Source organism: Rhipicephalus sanguineus, chromosome 4, assembly GCF_013339695.2.
Source record: "Rhipicephalus sanguineus isolate Rsan-2018 chromosome 4, BIME_Rsan_1.4, whole genome shotgun sequence".
NCBI classification, from domain to species: Eukaryota; Metazoa; Arthropoda; class Arachnida; order Ixodida; family Ixodidae; genus Rhipicephalus; species Rhipicephalus sanguineus.
Window position 1 is genome coordinate 158,858,608 of NC_051179.1, and position 26,689 is coordinate 158,885,296.

The 26,689-nt window shown below is 47.3% G+C and overlaps 1 protein-coding gene across 1 annotated transcript in view; it reads right to left on the reverse strand.

Annotated features, from left to right (window-relative positions):
• Positions 1–270: 270 nt before the first annotated feature.
• Positions 271–26,689, reverse strand: part of LOC125758338 (uncharacterized) — a 95,806-nt gene continuing 69,387 nt past the window's right edge. Inside the window, exons 2-4 of the mRNA XM_049415401.1 lie at positions 10,924–11,083; positions 6,297–6,382; positions 271–329 (exon numbers count right to left, since the gene is read on the reverse strand). Of these exons, the coding sequence (XP_049271358.1) occupies positions 271–329; positions 6,297–6,382; positions 10,924–11,083 (305 nt within the window). The remainder of the gene's footprint in view (positions 330–6,296; positions 6,383–10,923; positions 11,084–26,689) is intronic.

Below are 26,689 nucleotides of genomic sequence, written 5' to 3' on the forward strand. Positions count from 1 at the left end.
CTCGATTGGTTGACCGCATTTGTCGATGTTTACCCGGCGGCTTCCCGCGCTGGTTGCATGGTGGCGCTACAGGCGCGCTGCTCCGAGATCGTCGATCCATTCGGTTGGTACGCTACCTCTCGCGCTCCGATTGCGGGCTGCCTGCCGCAACCGCCGACACCATCTGCCGACACCGAGCCAGAGGATCGGAGCGACCAACCGAATACGCCATAAGAAACCAACTGAAATAGCAAATCCTGTAAACAGAAGTGGTACGGCACTGCAGCTTTGCTAGGGCATGAAAAGGCTGGTGCTGGCCTGGAACAGCACCAGTGCAGCTGCACTCGAGCCTGCAGCCACACGGATGCGGTCACAGACTGCGACCCAAAGAGAGGCTCCATCCCACCGCTGCAACCAGTTGTTACGAGCGGCGACGTTGGCCGACGCGGACTCGTGGGGTAGCGTGGAGCTGAGCGGCGACAGTCGTACCGCAGGCCCAGGGACGTCCGGAACAGCAGGAAGCCGAGGCAGAGAGACCGACGTTGAGGAAACTTAAGAGGTTTATTTACAACATCATAGAGGACAGGATCGTCAGAACGACATCTAGTCCGATCGATCCGTGCCGAGCAGACGCTCTGCTGCTCCTTAAATACGCTTCAATACAAAGACAGGGAAACTCCTTATGCGGCAAATGTCCAATCACAAACGTGCATGCCTTTGAAGCTGCACAACTATAGCTCCTTATGCGGCAAATGTCCAATCACAAACGTGCATGCCTTTGGAGGGTCCGTCTCTTCGGCACATAGGTCACCGCCCCCAGGATGGCACTCCAGAGACCACTGTCCTCTCACTCTTCACGTCCGACCAGTTCGGAAGGGGGGGGGGAGACAATGCCACCTCGGGGAACTGGTAATCCTTTTACGAACAAAGGCACCAGCCTTAGCCAAAAGCACACTCGATGCAAATACGCGACCCACGGAGGGGTCCCGCGTGTAGCAGCCAGCTCCCCACCGAAGCGCTCAGTTCAGGGAAAGACAGCAGGTGTAGGTGTCTAATCCGTTCTCCGAACTGGGGGGGGGGGGGGGGGGAGTCCAAGAAGCAGGAAAACTCGTTTGGAGACAGCTGGCCCAGGACCCTCGCATTTGCTTTGTAACAGCTTCCCCAGCGGCAGGCCGAGACCTCGACGTACAAAGGTCAATCACCTTTGTGGGGAGAGGTCGATGAAGACAATGCTGATGTGCTGAAGCCGTACACACCGCGATGCTGCTCTGCTACATTCCTCCGCCACCTCCGGTGATCTCGAACATCTGGTAGCGTCGTCCAAGTTCGGAGAAAAGCTTCTTGCTCTGCTGGCATTCCTCCTCCACCTCCGGTGATCTCGAACATCTGGTAGCGTCGTCCAAGTTCGGAGAAAAGCTTCTTGCTCTGCTGGCCAACATTCCTTCTCGAAAGACAGCACCTGTGTCAACCACGCGAGAACCACAACCGCCAAGCAGGCAAGCGCCCGTACTCTCTCCCTGAGACCCACCAGGCTTTACTCCAAACAAAATGACCTGCTCTCAATTACAATAGCAGCAGCAATTCCAACAACCAAACCTGAAATAGGCTGCTCAAATTCACAAACACATGTCGTGATGAAGCACGACCACAACAACAACAAAAAAAGCAATTGTAAACCTGTCACAAAAAAAATTGAACCTAATTACACAAGCCAGAGTACCCGATGCCATCAAGTTCCCTGAATCGCACACAACCCTAGCCTTCGGCTAAAACCCTTTTACTCATTGCACTTGGCAAATGAGTACTACATTAAGAAAACAAAACGCTGCAAACTAAATACGAAATAAAACTGATAATCAAACTCACGCGTTTAACACAAAACAAGGAGAAACTAAAATTACACTGACGCGCATACTAACACGTAACGCAAAACAGATCAGTAGTACGTTAAACAGAGGCTTTTAACATTCCGCCTTCATCTCTGTAAACCACTACGAACAGCTCTCCTCTACTCGAGCGCTAAAAGCTATGTTTCCAGCTGTCGAAACAAAACTACTTAAAACGGAGGCTTTCAACTCAGCCTACATCTCCGTAAAACAATTTACAGCTCTTTACACTATAGCGTTAACGGTCATGAAAAGAAACATTAACAAAACAAACAAATAACCAAACAAACATCTCAAAGTCTGCTACAATGAGGAGGAAAGTGACAAATTACAAATTTCACTCCTCAATTCGTTAGTACACATTAACACACTAACTTCTTTCAAGATGTCAATTCATCTTTATGCTGCGGTTATCCCAGGGTGTCTCCAAACGCGCCCTTTCAGACGAACTCTGGGGAGACGCGCATGCCACAGATTTCGAGGGGTCCGGTCTCGACAAATGAACAAAGAACAAACCTGTCCGACGCGCTCAGTAGCGGCGACTTTTGACCCGCGGCCTCTCGATTCTGACAAAGGGCATCGCTTGCCCATTGTGCCCCTCCGGGTTAAGCCGTCAGCCTTTAACCACGGTGAGGGACAGCCTTTGTCACGATTCCGGCGTACGCGACATTTCCCTGCGCTCCTGCCTCGACTAGGTCGTGAAAAGGATGAGATCAGGTGGTGACTTTGGCGTCTGAATTTCACTGAAATTCGTTTTTTCGCGACGCGCCTCACGTCCGATCTAGATTTCCGCGGGACTCTCAACTTGCAACGTGTCCTAGCACGCCTTTTCGGGATTTCGTCGCGTCGAGCTAGCGCCCTTGCACGCTTACCGCCACTGGTCTCTTTTTTCTTCGCCTTTCGTTTGCGCCGGCGCCTTTTTCTTACCGAACGGCTCGCAGCGCTCATAGTCTCGGCACTACTCAAGTGCGCTGCCTGCGACATTCGCTGCCAACACTTTAGGCGGCTGAACTGACTTGTCCTCTGGGCCGTTACTAGGTATCTCTGAGTCTGACCTAACGGTAGTCCCGACACTCTCTAAGTCAGCCAGCTCGCCCTGAGATGTCTCTTCAGCTTCGGGCGTGCTATCGCTTTCGTGGATAGCCCCTTTTCTCTGGCCTTCGAAGTCGGCCTCCTGCTCTTCGCGCCTTTGACACTCTTCAATCTCACGCGCTTTGCGTAGCGCCTCTGTCTCTCGCGCCACACGAAGTGCTTCTTGTTCTCGCGCTTCCTCATCTAGCGCTTTTCGACGCGATTCATCCTCACGCGCCTTGCGGAGCGCCTCGGCCTCTTGCGCCACGCGAAGTGCCTCTTGTTCTCGCGCTCTGTGACGCGCTTCCTCCTCTAGTGCCCTGGCGTCCTCAAGCGCCTTACTACGGGCTTCGGCCTCTAACGCCTGGCGACAGTTCTCAGCTTCAAGCGCTCTACAGCGCGCGTCGTCCCCAAGCGCTTCAGCGCTGACTTTGTTGCCCCGACTTTCGCAGTCAGCAGGACCTGAAACACCTAAGTGGCGCAACAAGGCATCTTTGGCCTTATCAAAGTCTTGCGCTTCCTCCGTGCATAAGCGCTCCAAAACGCATGCAATTTCGCGCGGCAGCAACGTGACAAGCCTCTCCAACCAAAGGTCTCGGCTAACACCAACATCTTCGCAGACCTTTTCAAACTTAACGAGAAAAGACACAATGTCCTCGTCTATCTCGAAAATCTTGAGTTGACATTGTGCCCGTTGCCACTTAATCGCCTGAATTTCACGATGAAGTGTTTTCATTTTGAGAGCATGTTCTCGCTCCCGAGCCTGCCTCTCTTCGCGCCTTTCGCGTTCCTCCGCCTCCCGCTTTTCGCGCTTCAGCTTTTCATTTCTTTCTTCCTCAATCAGCTCCAGACACTCTGAGAGCTCGTCGTCGTCTGCCTCAAGGTTCTCAATAGCCTCGATAATCTCTGGCTTTCTCATTTGTTCTCGAACATCCAAACCCAGACTTTTAGCTAACTCTAGCAAAAGCGGTTTTTTCAGTGCCTTCAGATTCATGGTTGCTGCAAGTGCTGCTAACTTCACTACTACTAAGACGCTACGTTCCCATGCACAGGTCAACGTAGAGTAGTTACCCAAAATTACCACCTTTCGAGACAAAGCCTGGTAAAATCTCAGTGAAGAAAAGTCAAGCACTCACCACACCCTGCAGCCATGATCTCGGCGGAGACGATCCCGATGCTGGCACGAGCTTGTTGCGACTTGTCGTGAGCAGAATCCCGTCGCTGCCATCCAGTTGTTACGAGCTGGTATTCGGATCCATCCCACCGCTGCAACCAGTTGTTACGAGCGGCGACGTTGGCCGACGCGGACTCGTGGGGTAGCGTGGAGCTGAGCGGCGACAGTCGTACCGCAGGCCCAGGGACGTCCGGAACAGCAGGAAGCCGAGGCAGAGAGACCGACGTTGAGGAAACTTAGCTTATTTACAACATCATAGAGGACAGGATCGTCAGAACGACATCTAGTCCGATCGATCCGTGCCGAGCAGACGCTCTGCTGCTCCTTAAATACGCTTCAATACAAAGACAGGGAAACTCCTTATGCGGCAAATGTCCAATCACAAACGTGCATGCCTTTGAAGCTGCACAACTATAGCTCCTTATGCGGCAAATGTCCAATCACAAACGTGCATGCCTTTGTAGGGTCCGTCTCTTCGGCACATAGGTCACCGCCCCCAGGATGGCACTCCAGAGACCACTGTCCTCTCACTCTTCACGTCCGACCAGTTCGGAAGGGGGGGGGGGAGACAATGCCACCTCGGGGAACTGGTAATCCTTTTACGAACAAAGGCACCAGCCTTAGCCAAAAGCACACTCGATGCAAATACGCGACCCACGGAGGGGTCCCGCGTGTAGCAGCCAGCTCCCCACCGAAGCGCTCAGTTCAGGCAAAGACAGCAGGTGTAGGTGTCTAATCCGTTCTCCGAACTGGGGGGGGGGGGGGGGGAGTCCAAGAAGCAGGAAAACTCGTTTGGAGACAGCTGGCCCAGGACCCTCGCATTTGCTTTGTAACACTGGCAGCAGCTATCGCGTCCTAGCGCCGTACTGCCAGCATAGCAAGGGAAGCGTGTCGAGTTCCTAAATGCCGCTGTGAATTACTGTAGCTGCCTTCAATAGGGCAATGCAGCCTCAGCCGCAATGCCAGCCATCTTGCATATTACGCTAGTGTGCCTCTCCTCGGGAATGCTTCAAAATAAATAAGCGAGGTTCAGTAGCGATGACTTCACTTCACTTCACTTTATTTCCTTAAGTACCTCCATCGAGGGGTATTACATAAGGGGTGGTGTTTAATAAAACTATACAAGGGTGTTTTTAATAGCTTCAAAAAACATAGATGGGTTAGTGATGGCAGAAATGTCTTGAGGAAGGCCGTTCCAGTCTTTTGCTGCTCGTATGAAAAAGGAGGCTTGGAATGTGATGGTCCGGGTACGTGGCACTGCAGCTCTGTGAGCTCGTCAACATGCTTTCGAGGACATTCTTTAGTGCCTCCAGCAATTTTAGAGGCACACAAAGCTAATATGTCTTCTGCAGGGTTGGATGGCACAGGATGCTTCCGTTTGCCGGCTGGGGGCCGTGGTTCGTGAACAGCGAGGGAATGCCGGACCTCGGTACGCTGTCGTTTCCTCCGTGTGGCATCTGGCCGCTCTGAGGAAGACTGCAGACAAAGTAGTGAACATATTTTGAATGATAAACTGTAGAATAAGCTGTGTTAACTTATATGCGATATATTTTGTTGAAAGTTGGCTTGCCGTTTCAGGAGCAGGAGAGCTCTCTTGTTGGTCGCTGGAGGCATTCAGCAACGAGTCGTCACCCGCTTCCAAGTGGCAGACAATCTCGCTGCTAGAGCTTCTTTCTTGCCCGCATTGCTCACTCTCTGCTGCGTCATATGCGCTGTCGTGGCATTCCGTGCCGCTGTGCTGCCCTGTATACCTTTCCACGATATCCTCAAGGATACAAAAGGGATAACTGCGCTACCTGACACACACGAAACAACCATAGACACACACAGGCGCAGACTTGCAACTGAATTTTATTACACACATTCCTCCTATAAGTACACTTCGCAGAATTCAATACCGAGCAATTCTGCGAAGTGTACTTATAGGAGGAATGTGTGTAATAAAATTCAGTTGCAAGTCTGCGCCTGTGTGTGTCTATGGTTGTTTCGTGTGTGTCAGGTAGCGCAGTTATCCCTTTTGTATTAAGATGCACCAACTCGCCCACCAACAAGTTCTTCTATCCTCAAGGATGTCTGCTTAGTGAAATTGCAATGTCACAGACATTGTTACATATCGCTCACAAGAATTTCCGGAATATATGTGATGCGGTTAAGAAGAAGAAGCGTGTTATGTAAAGTACACTTACCTTGTGCAGTATCATCGGCATGTGCAGTTGCTTCTGCCATCGAGTCCTCTGAGTAACCATTAACCCTCTTGTCGTAGACGATCCTCCTGCACATGGCGGCAGTATTTTTACCCGGGGTAGTAAATATTTGACAACAGGAAGTGCTGTCATGCAGTGGCGCATTCTTGGAGGTGGTTTGGGGTGTTCAGACCCCTCCTACAATCGTAATAGGTGTATGCACAAGCATACACCTATTACGATTGGTGGATTGGTGTACCTCGCTATACACCTATTACAATAGGTGTATAGCGAGGTTGAACTACCCGCGAAAAAAATCTCTGGATAGGCCCTTGTTGGCACGGGTGCAGTCCAGGTAGAAGCTTAGTGACACATTCAACGAATACAGCGAACTTCATCACTTAAGCTGCATAGGTAAGATCATAGCGATTTTATTGGTCTGGCATATATTGTAACAGGCGCGTAGCCAGGATTTTTTTTTCTTCGAGGGGGGGGGGGGGGAGGCACTTGCCGAAGGCCTTGAAGAATACCCATTTCTATGATTAATTTTTGGTGAAACACACACAACCATAAGAAATTCGGAGAAAGGAGGGAACTGCCCCCCCCCCCCCCCCTTCGGGGCTGCGTCTTGTAACATTTTTGTAAATCAGCAGCATGCAGTTTCGGCAGTAAGTTTTTTATAGGCCGTTGTGGTGCTTTTGCACTAATACGCTGCACTTGGGGCGCGAAAAGCAGCCTGCAAAGGATGGTTGTGGGCTGGAGAACATGCCCTGCAGAAAAATGTACTTACATGTGCACATTGCCTATTGACTACAGAAACGCCCTTAGAATTGCTTTACTTTAATCCGCACAAATCGTGAATCGGCAGGCGTTTCAAAATTGTAGTACTTGCAGAAAATTCAAATGAAAACACTGTGGTAACATACGTGCGAGACGACATGTAGCCACGCAGAAATGTCAGCATCTGAAAGTGCGACCACAGCTTTTTCTGTGTCGCGGCCGATCCACTCTTGGCCTTTTCAATTATTCTGATTTCCCTCGGGAACTTGTCTCTCAAGTACTGCCATTGCTTTTTGCACTCGGCACCTGAAAAGGCGAACACGAGATATGAGTGAACGTATGAACCACAGTTTGGAAGATATAGACACATGCGGATCTACACTCTTCGTGCGCAGGCTAGTGTGGACTGTCATGCCGCCGTTGGACGCCTAGGCACAGATATGCCGCGATACGGTGCTGCTGGGCCCGGCACCATATTAGCACCCGGCAAAGAAGTTTTCGAGATGTCACAGCTTTGCCAGAAAAGCAGCGTTATAGATAAAAGTCAGACATATTGATGCTTACCTGACAAGCCAAGTTTCTTGCCGATCAAGTCCCACGTGTCAACCTTCTTGCGTTGGTTTTTATATTCTGCATGCATGAGGTCATATAAGTAAGTATGGGGGCGAACTTCAGAAATTAATTGTTCTCTGAGGTCGGTGTCCCACACTTGCGAGCAGTTGAACGATCGCTGCGATGAGTTGTCGTCCGCCATCGTCAGTCGAAATAGAAAGACGAAGAGGCTTCTGTGCTTGCATTACGTACTTTTATACCACCAGTGGAAAGAGGGAGCATGACGTCACTAACATGCACGCGTGAAGACACGTGATTCCCAATGTACAGCGGTCATTCGTTGAAAACGTGCACAAAAGGCATCGGCTTCGTGTTCCGCGAACGTCTCATTTTTGCATTTCGCGGAGGTGATCAGCTGCCGCGCTTCGGCCGTCAGTGTAGGGCCTCTTCGGACACGTCAAACGGATACTGAATAAAAAAAAAAGAAGAGGAAGTAGAAGGAAGCACTGAAAGTCGTCTAGGGAGACACAACTCGCAGCGTTTATTTCGCGTATTTTTAAACAGAAGGCTGCGTTTTTGGAGTTGGTAAGCGCGCTGCGGCTACACTAGTGTTGCCACGGCTGCTGATGTATCAGGATATTTAATTATTTTAAAAATTTTCTGCTAATAGAATGATAAGGTGTCTGAGTCTACTGACTTTGTCTTTTCTACAGAAACGATCGCAAAAGCTGCTACTTTTTCAGCGTCGCGTTTGATTTGACGTGAATCCATATGGCGACTGACAAAAGAAGAGGGAAACAAAATAAAAGAAATTCAGACGACGCAAACCGCCAAGAAGAAAAGACGAAAGGAAAGTGGTTTGCGTCGTCTGAATTTCTTGTAACATGAACCAACTAGCCCAACAACGAGTTTGACTTAAGAAAGAACAGAGAAAGATCTAAGGACTTTAGGCGTGATTATTCTGCAGTGATTTTTGTCTAGCTCTGCACTTTTTGAAAATCGTCCTTCAGTGAGACAGCCCTACTCACTTCGTGTGAGGGGCCTAGCTCAGGAAGCGGGTGTGCCAATTCTTGAACACCTGTCTAATGGCTCCCACTGCAAAACTCCCGCCGTGGCAGTGTATTGACTGCGATATATCTTTCGTGGAAGTTACAAAACACGCGCCTATTACACATATCCATGCATACTTCCTCGAACTACAACACAAATACACTAGTCCAGAATTCTTTACAGACGCCTCCAAGTCCAATACTTCTGTGTCTTTGCAGCCGTTGGTCCATCCTTCTCGGATTCCGCTATTCTGCACCCTGATTCAAGTATCTTCACGGCAGAAGCTTACGCGATACTTGCGGCCGTTAAACACATTAAACAATTAAAACTACAAAAGGCAGTTATATACACAGATTCCCTAAGCGTGGTAACAGCCCTCAAAACTCGCAAAAAACACAAAAACCCAGTCCTCATCTCCCTCTACACACTCCTATGCACGGTCTATGCTCTCAAACAGCGTGTCGTAGTGTGCTGTTAAGATATTTCACTCAGCTGTCGCCGATGAAGCATCCGCGTAGCTGCGTGCCTGCTGGGGCTGCTGCCATGTCGTCCGAACAGTATGAAGCCTCAGACTGCATACAGCAAAGTGAACGCCTCTGCAATCTGTTTTCAGGGCTCTTCTGCTAGACTGTGCGACAGGGCTTTTTTTCTTGTGACCTTTCAATGAGATTTAAAAATATCAATACAAATGACATCGCAATAAAGGGTGCTTGATTCTGTCACTATAATTCACGGTCCTTTCACTCCCACCCGAATCTACGGACACATTCTAGCCAGTTAACAGTCCCTTTAAAGTCTATAACGCTTCAAGGATACATGAGTCAACCTACAGTGCAGCTCCACTAACATCAGGAACCTGTCCACTTGAGGCTGCAACGACAAAAAACAAACAAATAAAAAACAGCAAAACACAGCACCGTGCCGCCTGTACTGCAACACATGCCTTTGATTGCCCAAAAAGAAACACATGCTAAGAAACCAACTAAAATAGCAAATCCTGTAAACAGAAGTGGTATGGCACTGCAGCTTTGCTAGGGCATGAAAGGGCTGGTGCTGGCCTGGAACAGCACCATTGCAGCTGCACTCGAGCCTGCAGCCGCACAGATGCGGTCACAGACTGCGACCCAAACAGAGGCTGTAGAAAAGGCACCAATAGGAATTCTAGGATCCGAGGTCCCCAGCAGTGGCTGGCAGCAGCTATCGCATCCTAGCGCCGTACTGCCAGCATAGCAACGGAGGCGTGTCGAGTTCCTGAATGCCGCTGTGAATTACTGTAGCTGCCTTCAATAGGGCAATGCAGTCTCAGCCGCAATGCGAGCCATCTTGCATATTACGCTAGTGTGCCTCTCCTCGGGAATGCTTCGAAATAAATAAGCAAGGTTCAATAGCGATGACGGCAGCTCTGTGAGCTCGTCAACATGCTTTCGAGGACTTTAGTGCCTCCAGCAATTTTAGAGGCATACAAAGCTAATATGGCGTCCGCAGGGTTGGATGGCACAGGATGCTTCCTCTTGCCGGCTGGGGGCCGTGGTTCGTCAACAGCGAGGGAATGCCGGACCTCGGTACGCTGTCGTTTCCTGCGTGTGGAATCTGGCCGCTCTGAGGAAGACTGCAGACAAAGTAGTCAACATATTTTAAATGATAAACTGTAGAATAAGCTGCGTTAACATATATGCGATATAGTTTGTTGAAAGTTGGCTTGCCGTTTCAGCAGGAGAGCTCTCTTGTTGGTCTGGAGGCATTCAGCAACGAGTCGTCACCCGCTTCCAAGTGGCAGACAATCTTGCTGCTAGAGCTTCTTTCTTGCCCGCATTGCTCACTCTCTGCTGCGTCATATGCGCTGTCGTGGCATTCCGTGCCGCTGTGCTGCCCTGTGTACCTTTCCACGATATCGTCGAGGATGTCTGCTTAGTGAAATTGCCATGCCACAGACATTGTTACATATCGCTCACAAAAAGTTCCAGAATATCAGCAGCATGCGGTTTCGGCAGTAACTTTTTTATAGGCCGTTGTGGTGCTTTTCCACTAATCCGCTGCACTTGGAGCGAGAAAAGCAGCCTGCAAAGGATGGTTGTGGGCTCGAGAACATGCCCTGCAGAAAAACGTACTTACATGTGCACATTGCCTATTGACTACAGAAACGCCCTTAGAATTGCTTTAGTTTAATCCGCACAAATCATGCATCGGCAGGCGTTTCAAAATTGTAGTACTTGCAGAAAATTCAAATGAAAACACAGTGGTAGCTTACGTGCGAGACGACACGTAGCCACGCAGAAATGTCCGCATCTGAAAGTGCGACCACAGCTTTTTCTGTGTCGCGGCCGATCCACTCTTGGCCTTTTCAATTATTCTGATTTCCCTCAGGAACTTGTCTTTCAAATACTGCCATTGCTTTTTGCACTCGGCACCTGAAAAGAACACGAGATATGAGTGAACGTATGAACCACAGTTTGGAAGATATAGACACATGCGGGTCTACACTCTTCGTGCGCAGGCTAGTGTGGACTGTCATGCCGCCGTTGGACGCCTAGGCACAGATATGCCGCGATACGGTGCTGCTGGGCCCGGTACCATATCAGCACCCGGCAACGAAGTTTTCGAGATGTCACAGCTTTGCCAGAAAAGCAGCATTATAGATAAAGTCAGACATATTGATCTTACCTGACAAGCCAAGTTTCTTTCCGATCAAGTCCCACGTGTCATCCTTCTTGCGTTGGTTTTTATATTCTGCATGCATGAGGTCATATAAGTAAGTATGGGGCGAACTTCAGAAATTAATTGTTCTCTGAGGTTGGTGTCCCACACTTGCGAGCAGTTGAACGATCGCTGCGATGAGTTGTCGTCCGCCATCGTCAGTCGAAATAGAAAGACGAAGAGGCTTCTGTGCTTGCAGTGGAAAGAGGGAGCATGATGTCACTAACATGCACGCGTGAAGACACGTGATTCCCAATGTACAGCGGTCATTCGTTGAAAACGTGCACAAAAGGCATCGGCTTCGTGTTCCGCGAACGTCTCAATCTTGCATTTCGCGGAGGTGATCAGCTGCCGCGCTTCGGCCGTCGGTGTAGGGCCTCTTCGGACGCGTCAAACGGATACTGTATAAAAAAAAGGTAGAAGAAAGCACTGAAAGTCGGTAGGGAGGCACAACTCGCAGCGTTTATTTCGCGTATTTTTAAACAGAAGGCTGCATTTTGGGAGTTGGTAAGCGCTGCGGCTACACTAGTGTTGCCACGGCTGCTCGACGCAGTATATCTAATTATTTTGAAAATTTTCTGCTAATAGAGTGCTAAGGTGTCTGAGTCTACTGACTTTCTGCCCTTTCTACAGAAACGATCGCAAAAGCTGCTACTTTTCCAGCGTCGAGTTTGACTTGACGTGATGCGATATGGTGACTGACAAAAAAAGAGGGAAACAAAATACAAGATATTCAGACGACGCAAACCACCAAGAAGAAAAGACGAATGGAAAGAGGTTTGCGTCGTCTGAATTTCTTGTAACATGAACCAACTAGCCCAACAACGAGTTTTACTAAAGGAAACAAAGTAGTTGCTAGGAATGCATGAGCACGTGTATTTTCCAAATGAACAGCTTGGACAACAGCTGTTATCATTCTTGTAGTGCGCTGCCGGTGGACACGGACCAAGAAACAAGGAAAAACAACACAAGATGATGCGCAAACTCACAACTACTTTATTTCGATAACGTACAGCCTTATGTACGTACAAGAAAGAAGGCACACTAAATGACGAGGGGAGGGGGAGGGGATTCAGTGATGAGGCAGTATAACACAAAAAACAAGAAAAATATACATATGATGGCTTTAAACAGTGTCACCGAAACGTGTCAGGAGATTACGCGTGCCGTAATACGGTTTTCTTCAAAAAGTTAATTTCTGTTTGAGAAAGGGCGATCGAGGGTGTGCTAACGCACCCTTCGCTGATGTGCATGTAAAATGCTTCGGTGATTTCCCTCTCTGTCTGGTCGTAAGATCGTGCCAAAACTTTTGTGTCAGGGAACATCGCCTTGCATTTACATTCTGCGCAGTGGGAAGCCAAATGACCAGGGTGTGTCAACAGCGATACCGCGTAATTATTCTCTTTTAGTCGCTCATTAATGCACCTCCCCGTTTGGCTTATGTAGTTCCTATTGCAGGAGAGGGGAATGCCGTAAACAACGCCTTCTGTACATTCCACAAATTTGTTTCTGTGCCTAACGCTGCAGCTCGTTTCCTTCCTTCCGCGTTCACCACTGTTGACCCTTTTACAAAGCCCTTTTAGTTTGTTTGGTGCTGAAAAAACAACTCCTACGTCAAACTTTGACATGACTTTCTTTATCCCATGGGAGAGATTGTGGATGTACGGAATGACAGCCAGTCTTTCCAATCTGCCACTCGACCTCGAGGGTTGCTCTATCTTCCCTGTAGTGAAGATTGCAAGGGCCTTTTCAGCAACCGGGTACAACGCCTTTTTTAACCTGGAAGTCTGTGCTCGGTTGCTAAAGGGATAGTTCTAGCCATGCATTTTAGTGCGTGTGTATGCATGTCAGTGTTCTACCAAGCTCAGGTGATTTTTCTCGCACACACATAACCCACATCCCTATTGAAAATCGTGGGTTGGTGGATGCTGGAAATCTTGGTGGACATGGTGGAAGCAATAGTGGACAAGGTGGAAAGAATAGTAGATGTGGTGGAAGCTGTGGTGGTCATGATGGCTGATGATGGTGAGAGTGGAAAAAATGGTGGCAGATGGTGGTGGTGGTGGCGAGCTTCTTTTGGTGTTAAGTGGAAAATGCTGGCTGATGGTGGCGACCAAAACATGTTTTGGTGGATGACTTGGTTAACAAGCTGGATGACGGTGGAAGGATGGAAGCATGGTGGATGACGGTGGCATGATGGAAGTGAACGTGACATTATGTGAAGTCGCTGTCAGTCCTGATGTTTTCCTCTTGAATGTGCAGAAACATATGCAGTTAAAAGAAGCCAACAACGATCATTAAGCTTTACAGCACTATTTTTTTATTCATGCGGCGTCAATAACCGCCACAAGGTTTCTGGAGCACAGCAGCCGTGAATGTTTACCTTTTAACGCACGTATTTATCAGGTTTACATCCGCGATCTGCTGCTGCATTTTGATGTTTACAAGTCTAGAAGTGTCGGTGTGAACAGCGACAGTAACTGTGTTACATCGCCGCGCAATTGCCGAGAAGTAAATCAGTCCTTCCAGCGGGGAGACCAGAAAACAGCTTCCGCTTGATGCCGCCACGCTTGAAACGCAACTTTGGCAATTCTTGCACACTCACTTACCTCAGCGGCACTTTAAGGTAATAGTGAAAATGCATGCAAAGCTAAAATGCACAAACTTTTACCTTCGGCCTGCGTCGAGATAAGCCGCACCAAGTATGACTACCACCATCATATTCTACACCATGATTGCCACCAAAGGTCAGGCATAGCGTAGCGACCGAGTCCGTCTACGTGTTATCGGAGCTTCTGGTTTCAGTACACACGATTCCGGTGAGTACGAATGACTTTACAGCACACATGTGGCATCGGCTAACCTAAATGAGGCTTTTTTTCTTGTGTACGGTGTCCGCACAAGAAGCGATGAGCATAGATGCGACGCGCTTCCAGCAAACGCCTCCGGTCACCAACCGCCGCCGGTCGCACTCGTCGGCGCTTCTCTGATACGTATGCGAGAACATACACTTGTCAATTCGTACGCCTTACTGAACCAATATAATGGCATATTTTTCCCGCGCACTGCACTTGTTTTGGCCCAGCTGTTATGCAGTTGTAGCTAAGCGTCAGATCAGTGCGCTGGCACGGCTGCGCTGTACGTTGCGCGAAAAAAAAAGAGATCACAGTACTCAATCAATTGTACGCGCGTATTTATCGAATGAGATTAGAGTCCACAGAAAGCCTCTGCACATGTCGCACTTTGGAAAAAGCGAGAGATGGCTATTAAAACTTCCCAGTAACACCCGGTTGACTATACTCGCGCTCCTCGCTCCACTTCACATATTTCTTTGGAGTTACGTTGTGAATTCTAAAAGAAAGTTGGCGCTGTTCCCATTATCGACGTGCCATTCGTCACCGGCAGCAGTTTGTTTGCGTTTAATAACTACGCAAATTTTAGTAGGATGTGAAGAGCGCGTCTGTCTTCAGCATGAGACATACAAAGCTGAAGTCAAACGGTGTATTAGTATGTTGGCTAGTCATTTTGCAAGTCGCTAAGCAAGTGTCAGCGTGGCGTATTGGTAAAGTACTCGGCTCGGTATCCGCAGGCCGGACGTTCGATTCCCGGTTGGGGAAGTTTTTTTTTTTTTTTCATACGGGTTTTTTTTTGTACTAGTGCTTTCTACATCGCCTTCTATGCAATTATTTATGTGTGACGGCTAGGCACGATGGTGCCGACGCCGTAGAGCCGTTTTACGCTCCGTCCTTGTCCAGCATCCATCATACGCCAGCATCCAGCATACACCACGTGCCACCATCTTCCAGCACCATAATCCACCATAATGGTGGATGGTGGAATCCACCATTCCTCATGGTGGAGGAATTTTCAATAGGGATGGCACCCTCATTCAGTGTGAAAGCAGCTTTCATGGCACGTGAAGGCGCCAGCGTCAATGGGGGTATTTTTTGTATTTAGCATTTAGCAATCCCAGTTCGGTTCTCTTTTTTTTTCTCTTTAGTTTACAAAATGTCTGTAGCAAACAATGAATGTTAAATTGGCAGTAAGCGCTCGTCTTCGTCGTCTCTGTGTCCCTCGTGCTGCTAGTTCACCTAGCCCCACCACCTCAAACCGCTACTCGTCGTCGGAAAATCTGAGCTTGTCTCATGCCCTGACTTGTGTGTTGCGCCGACCAATATCGGTTATTACAGCTTATTGCTTTGCCACTAGATGGCACGAAGCAACACTAAAAGGCAAGCTTGTTAACACTCGGGTGCAGTACACGTTGCGGACGTACAGCCTTGCGTACACTTTCCTACAGGACATAGGAATGGAGTAAACAATTCCAACAGAGCATTCCAAGTAAGGGTTTGCATGCCTGGTGCTGCATCCTCATTTGCTTTCAATGCAGATTCGAGCACAAAGTTCTTGCGTAGGGGCAGAAAAAAACCAGAGGCTCTTCATGCCTGTGTGCCACCTTCTTGAGACCGGGTGACAGGGTGTGCACATATGGCATGACCACTGGCCTCCCAGTCGAACCCCGAGCCTTGAGCCCCTACCCTTTCTGCTATGTGTTTGACTTTGCAAGAGCGACTCGGCGACTGCTGCAAATCTAAACCTGCGATTCCATGCACATCATGTTTGCTGGGCGTATTTTCCCCATGCCAAGAAAGAACAGTTGCCTTTTGAGTCAGCTCAAAGCTGACTCAAAAGGCAACAAAGGGGAGTAGTTGTGCAGTGAATGAAATCTGCCCTCGGAAAGTCGTGCCCACATTGCGTGCAGGAAAGTTTTGATTGCCAAGTGACCCGCCTGTTGGCAGCAGGCTGCCCTTCGAAGGTCGTTGTATTGGTCGCCGAGTTGCTCTTGCAAAGAGTCAAACACGGAGCAAAAGGGTAGGGGCTCGGGGTTCGACTGGGAGGCCAGAGGTCATGCCATAAGTGCACACACTGTCGCACGGTCTCAAGAAGGTGGCAAACAGGCATGAAGTGCCTCTAGTTTCTCTGCCCCTAATAATCTGCAAGAATTTTACCCTGGAATCTGCGTTGAAGGCAAATGAGGCTGGATGCAGCACCAGGCATGCAAACCCTTTCGTGGAATGCTCTGCTGTAGTTGTTTACGTCATTCCCATGTGCTGTGGGAAAGTGTACATCGGCCAGTCCGAAAGATGCATCAATGACAGACTCAGGTAGTACACACTGAGTGCAAAAAAGAAAGAGGACAGGTATGCACATTTGGTCGCACACATCTTTGCATGTGGGTGTGAACCAATTTTCCGTGGCACTAGGATACTAGAAAAAAGTAAGAGCATGCAGTTCATCTCGACTCGCTTTTGAAGCGTTTTTTAATCGAGAACTATGATGGGGTGCATCCCTACTGAAAAGTTTTGTATGCCATTCCAATATTTCCGTATGTTTCCGTAAGAATTTTACGGAAATATATGGAAAACATATGGAAAATATACGGAAAACATATGGATTCTGTATGGAAACATATGGAATTATTGGAATGGCTTACGGAACGTTTCAGTAGGGATGTACAAGTGAGACCTCGATATCCTTGCATGCCTCCGAATTTGAATTTCTGCAAGGCTGCTTTTAACATGTGCAGCCGTCTTGAGCACCTTGTGATAAGGGAAGTGTTATGTGGCAAGGGGGCACTTGCTGAAGACTCTGGAAAACGCCTATTTTCATTATTTTCGGTAAAACACACTCCTCCATAAAAATTTCCGAAAGGGAGGGGGGCCCTAGGGCACCCCACTGGCTACGGGCCTGCCGCTATGGTGGACGACACAGGGGCAAACATAGCAGCAATGTACTGTGGGTGATTTCGCACTAGCCAGAACAAAACGGTGCGCCACCCCAATGAGCGTGCTGAAAGTACAGTGCAACAACTGTCTCCTTATCAATTTCATTCCCTGCCACAAAATATCCAAAATTGGCCTACTGTTATGTTCCTGAAAATCACATGGGTCTTTAGACAATGTGTCAGCAAACTAGTGTTACTCAAGTTTTAACGAATGATGCAAATTAGGAGGAAATGTGTGTCATCCACAAAGATATGCGGTGCCCTACCAGGTAGTTACTAGAGTAAAATAAAGCAGTCCTTACAAATAATAACCCAGCAGAGCAGTCTACAAAAGAAAAAAGAAAAATCAACGCTAAGCGTTCATAAAACGGCGAAAATATTTTGTTCAGATGATGCAACTTGTTTGCAGCCAACATGGAGTTGAGGATTTAGACATGAAACAACTTCGGATTGACAACCGCTTGCAATAACTACACGTACACACATGTGGAAAGAGTGATTTCAGGGGAAACGAGGAACGCTCAATAAATAGGCACTGCAAACGGAAAAAGTTACATCGTTATGCCAAAAATCAGCGCATGTGCACATTTGCTTTACATAGACGCGAAGTCATATCATCTGGGTGCCTGAGCGTGCTCCCAGATTACGTCCCGTGGTACGATGCTTACGCCTGTCCTTTAATACCGTTAACTTGACGTCAAACAGAGGAACAAAGTTTCATTGCAGTTAATCCACTAGGCAAGCGACAAAAAATATGTCGCCAAGCTCCGTTGCAAAGCTCCTGCACATACTACGGCACATCACGGGCTCCAAAATATCAGCAGCGCGCATTACGGTCGCCAATCTCGCGACTCTAGGATAACGACTCTGTCGCTTGGATAAATAAAGATTTCCACAGACGACTGTGCAACTGGTAAGGCACAAAAAGCATGCAGTATAAAACAATAAGCACCGGGCAAGTCTTACCTGCAAGGGCATGAACAAAAGCCGGGTAGTAACCCTCTGTTGTCCCATCGTGACTGGACCAGTGCGCTTGCACTTCCCTTGTTTTCACGAAGTCATTGTCGTCTCTAGGGTTGAAGCCCTTAATCAGCCGCACGGGTAACACCGTGCGGTAATTGTCCCAATATTTAACGTATGCAAACATTTTTGTTACAGCGAGGCTCGCAAGCACACCACACACGCCATGCGGCTATGGCTACAACTTCGTCTGGTGTTGGCCAGTGTTCGGTACTCTTGTGTGCCCATGTTACTCCCCCCGTATTCAGTTCGTGTATATTGGCGTGATATCTACTGTTTATATATATATATATATATATATATATATATATATATATATATAAAGTGGCTAGTTATTATAGAGAAGAGAAAAGAGAAGGCGCTTGTTTCTGTCTCCCTTATCGGGGACACGGCTAAGCGCCTACAGACTTCATTCCGTCAGAGTCAACATTACGACCGTAACATTTTTTTTAATGCGAACCGTAATATTGTATAACATTTCAATTTTGCTTGACTACATGACTTTATAGATAACACCCCGCGTTACTATTTCCTTATTCTATGTTTCATCTTTGCTAGTGTTGTTGATTTCGTTTTGTTACCAGTGCTGCATTAACTATTTACTGCACTGCTCCTTATGCGATCTGGTACATGAATGCATGCATATGAAAGTGCTACGGAAGTTTACTTTTGTACTCCCACCCTTACACAATGCCTAACGGAGGCCTGTAAGATATTGAAAAAAATTAAAAATATAAAAAGAGGCCAGATTCGTAATTTGACAGAGCGTAGACTTGGGCGTGTTGGTAATTCATTTTAACGCACTGTCCTCCGCCTTGTTCGTGCGGTGCGCTAAAGTTGGAAAATGCCAGATTCATGGCGAAATGACGTTATGTCGGGCGCATTTCGATCCGTGGGCTCATGCGCAGTACTGTATACACCTCCTCGCTGAATATAACTAAAGCGCTGCTGTGTAACATTGAAATGTGGGTAACTTAAAGCGTTGTTTTCCTCTTTATACACCTCAAAGCCTTCTTGTCACATGCAAACATTATGTTTAAACGGACCGCCGCGGTGGTTTTCTGTGCGATCTAGCTTCGTCGCACTCATTTCTAGAAACGTTGGTCTTGCTGCACACGCACGCATATGAACCATATTGATCTCGTGACACCCCCTGTCCTGTAACGATGCCAGCTTGTGACTTGACGAGGGCGCGCTGATACGTAAAACAACCTGACATACACGTATATTAGCACCAGTGGCTGTCAGCGTGCGCCACTTTTAAATGCGAATAAGCATTTCTTTGCGTACTGCAGACTCAATGCCTCCTTGATCTATTTAGCCGCCTACGTCTGGGTAGACGATTATGACGGGCCATAACACGAATAATGTGAAAATTCCGTCGCGTACGACGTCAAACCCTTTCCTCCAGACACGTGTGACGTGTGGCCGTATACTACGGGCCACGGTATGGGTATGCGCATGCACAGGTGTTTGACAGTTTATGTCTACCGAGGAACGGCGAGAGCGTCCAGAAAAATCGGCAGCGTTGACGCGACGGATGCAGAGTGTAAATGTTATGGTTCCCAACAGGAATCGAACCCAAGCATTCTGCGTGGCAAATACAGATCCATGCCAGGTCTTGGAACTGAATTGGAAAAAGACCATATATGCAGGCGTAATGTTGGTGAAACGTCAATTGTGGTTGCAGTGCTGCCTATCTAATTTTGTAAACATTACATATGTACTACAATATGATACAGCAGGTGTCAAGTATGTCGGGTTAGCGTCAATTATAGTTAAGTGCCATCCACTGAAGTCGGTCTACGTAACACAATCCAGGGCTACCATCCTCGCAAGCACAAGCGCTATATTTCAGTTTACCGCTTTTGGTCTTGGTAATTACCAATGTGTTCTTCTTGGCATCGTTACGCAACTGTGAACAACTGGTTATACAAAACATATGCGACTGTTCAAGCTACATATCTGCGCGTATAACATCCGTACATATATTTAGCGTCATTCTTATAACCTTCGCTCAACAAAAAAATTACACCACAGTCGATCACCTTCCCTCCGCATGCTTCGCATGACATCGATTCCCATGGTACGTGGGATCTGCCGAATTTTATAATAAACAAGGTAATCTCTTATAATATAACCAAACAAGGTAATCCCGTATGAGAGGCCTTGTTCGGCAGCCTACATAAATCGGCATGGTTTTAATTTTGATATTGCGAAGCCCGACAAGGACTGCATGCTCCTTGTCAGGGACAAATCCTGCCGACGCCCATGTGTACAGTGCTCATGGAATGAAGCGCTATATGTGAACATATTGGACCATAACGGCTCCACGTTATGCCGCTAAGCTGGCCACTAAAGGGGACGTGGCATAATATGAGAGTGAATGAACAGATATTACGCTTATATGTAAGACCAAATGAAGGCGGCGAAGTGAAAGGAAGTGCATTGTTTGGCCCTAAATTGTCGCATTTCATTCCATGAGCATCATTCATTAGGGACCGCACGTACATGAACAAACCGAAAATTAAACTTCCTGGATTGTTTTGACAAGAATATGCGCGCAGTCCGTTACTTTTCCATTGAACATGGAAGTGCCCTATAGCGCGTACGCTGTGTCATGACAGCTTGGCGCGATTACCCGCCGTTTGGCGTTATCATGCAGCCGATGTAGCATCATGCCTCATTGCCCCACAAGCTTGCTGTGTTTGAAAGACACATGAGTGTTCTAACATCGGATATCCACGGCGGTTGTTTTAAAGCTGTAGATCAACGTTACTAGATTACCTCTAGTAACGTTGCTGTAGATGATAGACCGCACAGTTTTACGCATCACTAAAGGCCCTTTTCAGATGTGTACCAACATTCGCTGCATGCCACGTACAGACACCTCACACCGCATGAGCAAAAGAAGAAAAAAAAAACAGCCAGCATCGACGAAGCAAAATGAATACAGAGCAATACATTTGTATTTGGTTAGGAATGGCGCTAGCCACCAGGCTGTTTCATAGAGGATTTCTGTAACATCTATTCATGTGTAGCCAGAAGAAAATTTGTAGCAGAGTTCTTCAATTACGTCTCATGCACAGCCGCTTCATGGGAACGTGGTGGGTTTTCATCGAGCGGCCGTGTTTCATGTATCAAAACCCTTACAAATAGGCCAACACTTTCTACCAATTGTTGCGTCATCTGTTGATCAATAAAGCTATTACACAACGCAAGCGTTGCGTGCTGCATTTGAACAGTTTTGCGAGGAATGCACGCAGAAGGCACTGCGGCGTATTAATGTTTTAAATTGCAGCTCCCAGATGACGTGACGATCTGCAAGTTTTTTACAAATTCGGTTGGAACGCAGTTTTGCAACTGGTATGATTAAACAACTCCTAATTTGTAGTAGTCCATTCTTCGTTACTAAGATCATTCTCTCTTGTAGTTGCTGCTTGCCCGTTTCTCTTTATGCCTGGACTTTGGCGGCTACTTAAACAAAGCGATGGCGGAGAATTCTGCTAGAAAGAGGCGAAAAGTTTACTTAGAAGGGGACGCCTACTTCTCTGTGCCGAAGTCTACGTTGTACAGGCATGAAAAGGCGCACGAAATCGCATCGGCAGCTTCGCGATAAGTACGAGCGCAGGCACCAGTAGTCAATGTGGAAGCGTAACACCCTGTTCGCCAAGCACACCGCAAAGTGGGCCGAATGATGGAGACGGCGATGAAGTTTCCGCGGATGACTGCTGCAGCGACATCCCTTCGCTTGATAGCGATGAAGAGTCCAGCGCAAGCGATCTGTCTAAAAGCGCGACACCTGGCTCACCTAACACAGTGCAAGGTGGGTTCAGTGACGACGACGTCGATGAAACTTACTTTAATGAAAACTGCAGCGACGATCACAGCGATGAACAGTCCAGCGGTGGTGCAAGTGACAGTTCCGACTGTGGGTACAGCTGTGACGGCAGCGGCGACGGCTGTACTCAGGATTCATCTACTGAGGACACGTTGCCGTCATGGTTTGCACGCTCCGGCAGCGAAAGGTTGCCCCACTCAAACGTTTCAAAGGCTGGCGTTATAGCCGCATTGATGTCATTCGCAGTTTCCCACGGAATTACTTGGACTGCAATGGGGGACCTAGCCAAGTTGATAAACTTTCTCCTCGGGACAAATGCGTTGCCCCAGAGTAAGTACCTCTTTCGGAAGCTTTGGTCAAGAGACGTCCATGATGTTGTTCAGCGTCACTTCTATTGTGAGCCGTGCAAGTGTGTAATGATAAAGCATGACAGCACTGCGGAATGTGACAGGTGCCACACTGTCAGAGGAACACAAGCACTGAAAGATGAAGGCTGCTTCTTCATAATCCTCAACCTGGCAACACAGCTTGGCGTTACCATCGAGAGGACAAAAGCTGACCTGCATGAAAGCCTTCAAAGACTCCAAAGGCCATTGTCAACCATCAATGACATAACAAGGGGCTGCTGCTACACAAAGCTGAAGGAAGAAGAAAAACTTCACCCTGATGATATTACATTGACAATGAACACTGACGGTAGCCCTGTGTGGAAATCTTCAAAGACGCCGGTGTGGCCCCTGCAATTTATTATTAATGAGCTGCCACCGCATTTGCGATTTCGGCACCCTGTCCTTGCAGGCCTCTGGTTTGGCCGAAAGCACCCAGAGATGCAGCTCTTTCTCAATGAATTCGTAAAAGAAGTGAACAGCATGGTAAGGCTCAAGTGGAACCACAATGGAAGCACTCATATTTCAAGGCCACATGTTTTGTGCATCTCAGTTTCAAGGTGGCTCTAAAATTTCAAGGTGGCTCTAACAATGAAACACCCCTTGCCTGCTTCAACCACAAAAACACAATGAACTTCACTTACCCCTTATATACCCCTTAATATGTTATGAGTGCCAACTGCATTAAATTACAAGTAAGAAGGGTGCCTGCTTACATATCCAGTTCCTGTGGAGTCTGCCAAATTGGGGAACTTCGCAATGAGGGCTCTCGCAGCCTCTTCATAAAGCTTCCCAGCGTACCTAGTAAATGTGCATTGATAGGAAATAAAACTTTATGTCACTATATCTTTTGACTGGTGAAAAAGGATGACACCCGCTCGACTTTCTGATTCCAGTTCTGTTCCACTCATCATTGAATGCTTATGATGCAGTAATGACCATAAACTTGAGCAGATGACTCTAAGTTTTTGAGTTACTAGGTGTGAGGTACAATTATGGACTCATTACTTGCATTTTCGTGAGTGTTGTCTAGTTTACTCAAGAAAGACATGCAGACACTACTGAAAGAATATATGAGTTGCATTGTATTGCATTCTCAAGCAGAAGCCGTAGAACTCAACTTTGAGTGGGCAGAAGACAGGGCACGTTTAGTCATCGCGTACTATTGGTTACCCCAAAACGAGACCTTTATCGTTAAGTTAGGAAGGGGGAGGCCTCTTGAAGTGACATGACCACAATGGGGCACGTACACCCAAGCACGAAGTTCCTTTTCTTTCAAGGCTAGCTTGCTGCAACACTTACATTTTGTATGAGCACAAGTCATGATACATCCACTGAAGAACTCTGCGGCGATTTGTGAAGTAGTGTCCCTGCTGATCTCTTTCAATGCTGAGTTTGACATCGAGAGGTATGTTTGATAGCATATAAACTGTTCGTGCATTCTCAAAGACTGACGATGGTGCCGCTTCTTCAACGTTCAGCACATCAACAATCCTGCACAAAAATGAAAGATTAATAAGTGTGCATTGCATAAGCAGATGTCTGCCTGTTTGTCGTGATGCTCAGGTGGAGTTAGCCTCGAGTACAAATTGAACTTGCCACACAGGCTTGACTGCTATGCATGAAATCAAGGGCTTAGCAAGTCACAGAAGTCATAGATTTATACTCAGCAAGGCCAAAGTACAAACACTGCACAAGGGCCTCTGTCAAGCATCAGTCTGAGAGCAAATGGAATGGGAGTGGCTACTGTGTCTGGTAAAGCCAGGCAACCGTGCAAAACTTGCGGTCAATATCTGTGATCAGCACAGAGCACTATGAACCTCTACAAGCCAGCAAGGATTGTGCAGGTCTCACATATTAACAGATTAGAAGCCATACAGGGATAAGGCACACAACGCTACACTATCATGGCATTTAAGTGGCAAAACACAGTGCATGAGTATGAAGGTTGCAGCGAGAGATAGACGAGAAGACGTGACGGCGGCCTATGTGGCCGTGCCGTAATCTCGCCACTTTATTCGGTAGGCGAACGACCCTAGCGAAGTGGCGGCGGCTGCAGGCGTCCAGACCGCCAGGAGTGACAGCTTGTTCTCTTGACTCGCGCCTCGAGCTTCGAGTATAAGCTGTGCGAGAAGTGCGGTGCGTAGCGCGTAGGTGGTAAAATGATGATGATGATGACTGTGAGGGATGATGATGCCGCTACAAAGGTAAATGAGCTAAACACAAGCACTGCTCAATAAATATCTAGCACCAATGGCAGAACAAGGGAGAAAACAGGCGGATGACTGAAACCATGATTACCTAATGACAAAGGGAGTGATCTCGCAAAAAATGCAAGAACTAATGACTTTAGCTTGAAGCAGCGTGGAACAAAATGAAGACAAGAATATAGAACGAATGAGAGGAGCACAACGGCACTCATGCTGTTCAAGTTATTTGCAAGATGGAGCAACTCGCACAAACCAACACGTTGTTGCTAATGGGTGCAGTGACATTTGCAGGGTTATTGATATGGGCTATGCAGAACCACAAGCTCATGATGAAATTGCTGGCAAGATTCATCACCTCTGGTCGACTAAGACACCACAAGATATAAAAAGTTTGTTTAAGGTTTAGATTACACAAAAAGTGAGGCCAGAATTGAAAAAAAGGAACATACCATGCAAGAAAACAAGAAAAAGTAGGTAGAAAGCATGCACATTAGCATTCTTGAAGCTCAATAACACCTGCAACTAGCACCAGTTGTGGGACCGTCCACGGCTGCCAACCAAAAAGTGACTCAAGGCAATTGATGTTCACATCTGCTGGTGCAACTTCTGTTCACAACAGGGTGCACTAACAAATGACATGGCATGGCACTACCTTTCCCTTAGAAGCCTAGTCTGTCAGAGAGCCTTCACATGCACGTAGAATGCCTCGGAAGTTCTGAGACTATACCAGTCACCGCACTGAGTGAAGTGGGAACTGGTCATGTTGCCATTGCCTCGCCGATGTCTTGTTCCTGTGCTGATAAATAAGCTAATATTCTGTTCCTGTGCCTCTGATTGGTTGAAAGGTTCAAATTGGTTCAAGGGTTCGAATAATATAATTACAGTACTGTGAATATTGCTAGAAAAAACATGCACTTGACAAGCAACCTTACCGACCGTACTGCACTGTCTCCTTGATGAGGAACTTTGCTTTGTCTAGGATGACAAACTCGTCGTCTATGTCAACGTACATTTGAAAGTCCTTGTCATAGACCTGGTGGAAGCATAATTCACTGAAATATACACACCTCACTCTTTATAAATCACTGTATACTGCATTGTGTCTTTTAAAGTCTTTATTTTCATTGTTTGATCCTGCACTGCAGTATTAGTGCACTTAAAAAGTAGACTTATTTAGCTAGGCATGTAAACTTTGCACGAGCGCTTTATCGTGTGTTTAAAGTGTGTTTGCTAATTTTACAATGCATGAATAAACAAAACAATATGAATATAACAAGAATTCACATGAAGTTATTATTATAATGCCATTTAGTCACACTGTCACTGTCGCCCATTTTTACCTCATGAATTTAAAGTGGCGAGGTTGGCTTATAGGTTAATTGATAAGGCATAAAGTTGCACATACTCAGCAATACAGGTGAAACGTGCGCGTAAGGAACAGTATGTAATTAACTACTTTAGCCATTTACATTATTGGCAAAACAAGTTGTATTGACTGATGCAGACTTCAGTGCTTTAGAGTTAAAGAACGATTTCATGGAATTGAGGTTCAAGGAAATTGGTGGAATCCAGCATCAGTACAGTAAAATAGCCTGGTCTGCTGTGGATGGGAAACAACTGGATGGTAAAGTGGATGGGAAAGCGACCATCACTGTTGCTCAAATGGTACAGCACTGGACATGTTATCCGAAGGTTGTAGGCTGTTGAAATTCCTTTACATTTATGCCATAATTACTACATAATAACAGATTAGAAGCCATACAGGGATAAGGCACACAGCACTACACGGCAGTGTAGCATTGTGTGCCTCACGTCCGTTGTGTGCCATCACGTCCAACAGCGATGACAGGAATCCTCGAAAGAGCCTGCCTCTGCTCGATATTGATAGAGCGTAAGTGGGTGGACATTGATGGAGGCGCTTATTTCACTGTGGCCAGTGCAGCCGAGCCTCCTATCCTGTATGACAGTGCACTCTGTCTTCACTTTCTTTTCTCAGACTCTTTCGGCGGGGATCTTGACATGACGGGTAATGGCCTTACAAAGATAAGGACCTAATGATTTATCTACGACCTAGGCAA